This window comes from Diaporthe citri, assembly GCF_014595645.1.
Source record: "Diaporthe citri strain NFHF-8-4 chromosome Unknown scaffold_15, whole genome shotgun sequence".
Classification (NCBI taxonomy): Eukaryota; Fungi; Ascomycota; class Sordariomycetes; order Diaporthales; family Diaporthaceae; genus Diaporthe; species Diaporthe citri.
In genome coordinates this window covers 454,728-460,237 of record NW_025064860.1, presented here as the reverse complement: position 1 = coordinate 460,237, position 5,510 = coordinate 454,728, and the positions used below count along the sequence as shown (strand labels likewise).

General features: G+C 55.9%; 1 protein-coding gene across 1 annotated transcript; it reads left to right on the top strand.

The window, feature by feature from the left end:
* Positions 1 to 295: 295 nt before the first annotated feature.
* INS49_005205 (uncharacterized protein) lies at positions 296 to 5,231 on the top strand (the record flags this gene model as incomplete). The annotated part of the gene is made up of 3 exons (XM_043165991.1): positions 296 to 1,845; positions 1,966 to 4,531; positions 4,596 to 5,231. 3 exons carry the CDS (start codon positions 296 to 298, stop codon positions 5,229 to 5,231), a joined length of 4,752 nt encoding a protein of 1,583 aa, XP_043017468.1.
* Positions 5,232 to 5,510: the final 279 nt, after the last annotated feature.

The following is a 5,510-nucleotide window of genomic DNA, read 5'->3' as shown; positions in this document are numbered from 1 at the left end:
GCTTGCGAAGGGTTGGTCGCCACGACGACACCTCTTCTAGCCCCAGATGTTTTCCTTTACAGCCTGAGCGTCCTGTCGTTGCCTCGTACTAGGCACTAGGCGGCGCTCAACACCACTCCGTCCGGGACATACGTAGGCTACGTCGGTCATCCTTCTCACTGAGGATCCCGACCACGCGCGGACGGATCGAGGTGTTGTGATCGCGCGCGGACTCAAGGCGCCGCCAGACACTCTTTTCGCACCCACCAGCCTCGCCGACCGCCCCGTGCGACTTCCGACATCGAGCTCGCTGGAGATGGATCTGATCACCGGCCTGACGCACCCCACGGTGCCAGGCTTTCCGAGCTATGCGAGAGGTTGTCGATCTTCACAATCGAACAGCGACCAGGCCCCCGATCCCCGGCTTTTTGACCATGCATCACAACAAGCTCGACCGTCGCCGAGGGCATACAACCCCTATCAGAGCAACCACTCTCCTTCGCAATGGAACAGCGCGTACCACCGAATCATAACGAACCTGCCCCCGTCCTACATGGCCGACAACTCTGAGCACTCGCTCAGGAGGAAAACCCCGAACGGCACAATCGACAATGGTTACGATGGCACCCCCACCCAGCTGGCTGCCGGTCCGCCGCCACAGAAGTACCTGAATCTGGCTCCTGGCGGCGAAATATTCCCGACTGCGAACTCCGGTCACCGTTTGTCAGCCAGCGGCAGCTCCTGGTGGTATCCCTCACAGCCCGTCAGAGGCAGCCTCGATGAACCGAGCCCGATCTCCCGTCCGACTCCGGTAGGCGGTAGCTTCGGCCAGGGCAGCTTGGGTTACAGCCCGGCCCATGGCTCGTTGCTTCCATCACCGTCCGCACAGCTGCATCCCATGAGTCTGACCCCGGTCATGCGCAACGGCTATGGGAACACGTACCAAAACCAGGCAGCACCAAGCCCTTCAAGCTTCTCGCCCGGTGGGTTCAACACAGCTCCTATCTGGGGCGACGGGCCTTTCTCCGGCTTCCATCCAAGCTTGCAGATGTCTTCAACAGGGTATCCACCCCATAACATCCCATACGAAAGCGGTTTCGTCGCAGTGCAGGCACCGCTGCTTCAGGGTGGCTTGGGCATGGTTCCCTTCAATGCCCATAATCTTCCTCTGCAGATGCAGACTCCCCCGTATATGCTTGATGATGGATACTCACGGCACGGTCAGCTCCCGTCCATGGTTCAGTCCTCACACCGAGGCCTACAGAGCATGTCGCTCGGCCCAGTGTCACCTGCGACTTGCGGTGCTCCTTCTCAGGTACAGTTTAAAGAGGGAGTCCTGGCTACTGGACATAAGGCCTATACGGACCTCATACATCATCTCAACAGGGTAAAAAAGGTCCAACACGGCAAGACGAACTCAAGATCCCAGAAGAACATGATCTTCCCGAGGCCCCCCAAACAAATCGCTTCACGGCCCACTCCGCACCTGCAGAGGGCACATCAGACGTTTCCAGGCGCTGGGGCTCCCTTTGCACACCGTGCTCTGCAACAGCCGCTGAATGCACCAAGCGCCATGAACCGCATGGTCCGAGCCTCCGACATGCTTCCTTTAGCCAGGCTAGATGCTAACGGGCGGTCGATCAGCACCCATCCTGCAATGATGGGAGACGTCTACGGAAACGTGCTAGTCCAGAAGTATCCTACTGAGAACGCCAGGGCTTCGTTAGAAATACTTCAAAACCTGTGTGAGCAGTCCGAGTGGAATTGGGTGGATGGCATGCTTCTGGGAGGCTGCCTGCATTATGCTTTGGAAAAATACGAGGAGGCTTTGGAGTGGTTTAAGAGGATCATTGATCTTAACGCCAAGTGAGTACCCGCAAACCCCCTCCCAAGCCCATCCAACTCGGAAGAGTACATCATGAACTGGTTCAGACGAACCTGTTCGGGGATGACAACGAAGGCGCCGCCTGCTAACAGATAACAAAGCCACGTGGAAGCGATATCGAACATCGCGGCGACGTTGTACTGCCTGAGCCGGCAGGATGAGGCTGAGAGACAATGGCAAAAAGCTATCGAATTACGACCGGATTATCTCGAAGCACTTGAGCACCTGGTTGGTCTGTTGTGCTCGACTCACCGCAATAAGCAGGCCGTGGATATCATCGAGCATGTTCAACAGAAACTACGCATATCGTCACACGATTTGCACCGGCAGAACAAACTGAAGAAAGGCATAGGCACAGGAGGATCGGCCTCGAACGACATGCTCAACCCCGACGAGGCGCTCATAGACGCCGCTCAAGCTGTCCGCAAGCTGTCGGTCTCAAGTGAGATGCAGGATGACTGGGGCTCCAGTGGTTACAAGATTCCAGCAAGCGAGAACTGGCGAATCTTGACCCTCGTGCACGCCAAGGGAAACATGCTCTACGCTCTGAAACTCATCGACCGCGCCTCGGAGGCATTCGAAGAAGCCGTCTTGATCAGTGCGGGACGCCACATCGGTGGCATTCAGAATCTCATCAAAAGAATCCAGCTGGTGTTGTCACCTAGAGCGATTGGGCCACAACACCTAGACGCGAAGAATCTGTCTGCACCGCTTCTTTTGCCGCCAGACAGGGCCAAACGAACCGCCGAGTTGGTCTTCGCATCGACTGGTGGTCAGTTACCTGGTCTGCGATACGTACCCGATGGGAAGCACAAGCACAATGCCATTTCAACAACAAGCAACTCTCTGCTCTCTCTGGCAAAAATATTTCAGGATGCGATGTCTGCAGGTGGGTCGAGCCCAGGACCTGTGGCACAACCACGCGGTGTGGGCGATATCCTCGCGCTGTACTATTTGTCTCTCGCGCTTCAGGAGAGCCCATCCACTGCGAACAATGTCGGCATCCTGCTTGCGAGTGTCCAACAGTCTGCTTCACAGTCCCCATCAGCCTCGACACATTACGCTTCGCGCATACCAGGCATTGTGCCTGGAAGTGGGTTGGAACTTGCCCTCGCATACTACCAGTACGGTCTGTTGCTGGACCCGAAACACGTACATCTCCACACAAACCTGGGAAGCTTGCTGAAGGATATTGGTCAACTCGACTACGCCATCCAAATGTACCAGAAAGCGGTAGAGTGTGACAGTACTTTCGACATTGCTTTGACCAACCTAGCAAATGCTGTCAAAGATCGGGGTCGCATCGAAGAAGCCATCAAGTACTACAGACGTGCTGTAGACTCGAATCCCGAATTCGCTGAGGCCGTGTGCGGGCTGTCGACAGCTCTGAATTCAGTATGCGACTGGAAGGGCCGCGGCGGAGTATTGCTCAATGGCGGAAAGTTCGACAGATGGCATGTGGGCGACGACGGCATGATTGTCGATGTTAAAGAAACCCGGCAGGGCTCCGGCTTGATGAAGAAGGTGGTCGATATCGTTGCCCGTCAGCTCAAGGAAGCCTCCACCTGGGGATCTGGAGCCCTCACCTGTGGCGTTCTTGCCTCTATCGTGTCTCAGCTGGACGCTGCTCGGGCCTCTCAGGCAGACTCCAATCTCTATCTGGATTCTGAGCTGCGCTATTGGGCAGGCAAACCGTGGGAAGGCTCTCGTCTGCTGCGACTCATCGAGCGTTCGACCAGGGCGACTATGCGGAACTGGTATCTGGACAAATACGAGCGTGGATATGAGTCCCCGCACGGTTACCCCCGAACACGGCCTCCTAGCAACCTCACAGTCCCATCCGCCCCGACCGTGCTGCCGTTCCACACCTTTACTTGCCCCTTGACGGCCAAGGACGTGCGGAGGATCTCTCAGCGGAATGCGCTTCGAATATCTTGCTCCACGCTACGATCGCCATGGCTGCCACACTCAGTCTATCGACCTCCAAAACCTCCGAGTCCGTGCCTGAACATAGGTTATGTCTCCTCCGACTTCAACAACCATCCTCTGGCGCATCTCATGCAGTCTGTGTTTGGATTCCATGATCAGACTCGCGCGAAAGCATTTTGCTATGCAACAACCGCCAGTGACGGATCAGCACATCGTCAACAAATCGAAAGGGAGGCTCCCGTGTTCCGTGACGTCAGCAGTTGGTCTTCCGACAAGGTGATAGAGCGAATTGTTGGGGATGGCATTCATATCCTCGTCAACCTGAACGGGTATACAAGGGGTGCCCGCAACGAGATATTTGCCGCACGTCCGGCTCCCATACAGATGTCTTTCATGGGCTTTGCTGGTACGCTCGGAGCTGAGTGGTGCGATTATCTTCTGGCAGACACTACGGCCATTCCTCCTGAAACGCTGAGGCCATGGAGGGGCAACCTTTCGCTTACGGACGTATTTCGTGACGACGCCGAAGGCGACGCCGAGGATTGGGTGTACTCCGAGAACATCATATTCTGCAGGGACACGTTCTTCTGCTGCGACCACAGACAATCTGCAGATGCTGCCGAGCGAACAGTGACTTGGGAAGAAGAGCAACGGCGGAGGTGGAAAATGCGCAAGGAGATCTTCCCGGACCTCCCGGATGACATGATCATCCTGGGCAACTTCAATCAACTCTACAAGGTCAGTCAACGCTAATGCCCTTTGCGCCGTCGATAAGTATGACCTCGCCACTAACAAGATATAGATCGACCCTACCACCTTCCGCACATGGCTCAGGATCCTCGCCAACACGCCCAAGGCTATTCTCTGGCTACTGAAGTTCCCCGAGCTCGGAGAGCGAGCGCTCAAGGAAACTGCTGAGGAATGGGCGGGGGCCGAAGTCGCCAGTCGGATAAGGTTCACAGATGTTGCGCCAAAGCAGATGCATATCTCACGGGCTCGCGTCTGTGACCTTTTCTTGGACACGCCCGAATGCAATGCGCACACAACGGCAGCCGACGTTCTCTGGTCCAGCACCCCACTGCTCACGTTACCGAGGTACGACTACAAAATGTGCTCACGCATGGCCGCCTCCATTCTCAAGGGCGCGTTGCCCAAGAATGCTGCCGGCGACCAGGCTGCCGTGGAGCTGGTCGCCGAAGATGACGACGACTATGAGAAGAAGGCCATCGTGCTGGCCAACGGCATCTCGTATCACATGGCCGAGGGCGGCTATGGCGAGGCAGAGGGACGCCTCTGGGAGTTGCGGAAACTCTTGTTCGGAAGCAAATGGAACTGCGCACTTTTCAACACCCGTCGCTGGGTGTCTGACCTTGAGGAGGCTTACAAAGAAGCCTGGAGGAGATGGGTCGCAGGCATCGACGGCGACATATACCTGTGAGATCATGAGGCAACAAATCTACCCACACAGTGATCTATACCCTCCAGCCCCGACGGGCTTGGTGTCAGAAAAGAAAAAAGAAACAAGAAAATCAGGGGTACAACAAAACAGCAGGGACGCGAGTTCCGCTTTTTAGGCGTTACACATGGATGGGATGATGGGTCTTGGTCAGGATGACCATTTTCAATTGAGCGACAAGCATTGAAGAAGCGTGTTCTCGAATATGTCATGGGTGGGAGATGGGTCTTATCTTTCTTGTTCTTTTTCAGAGCTGCGAAG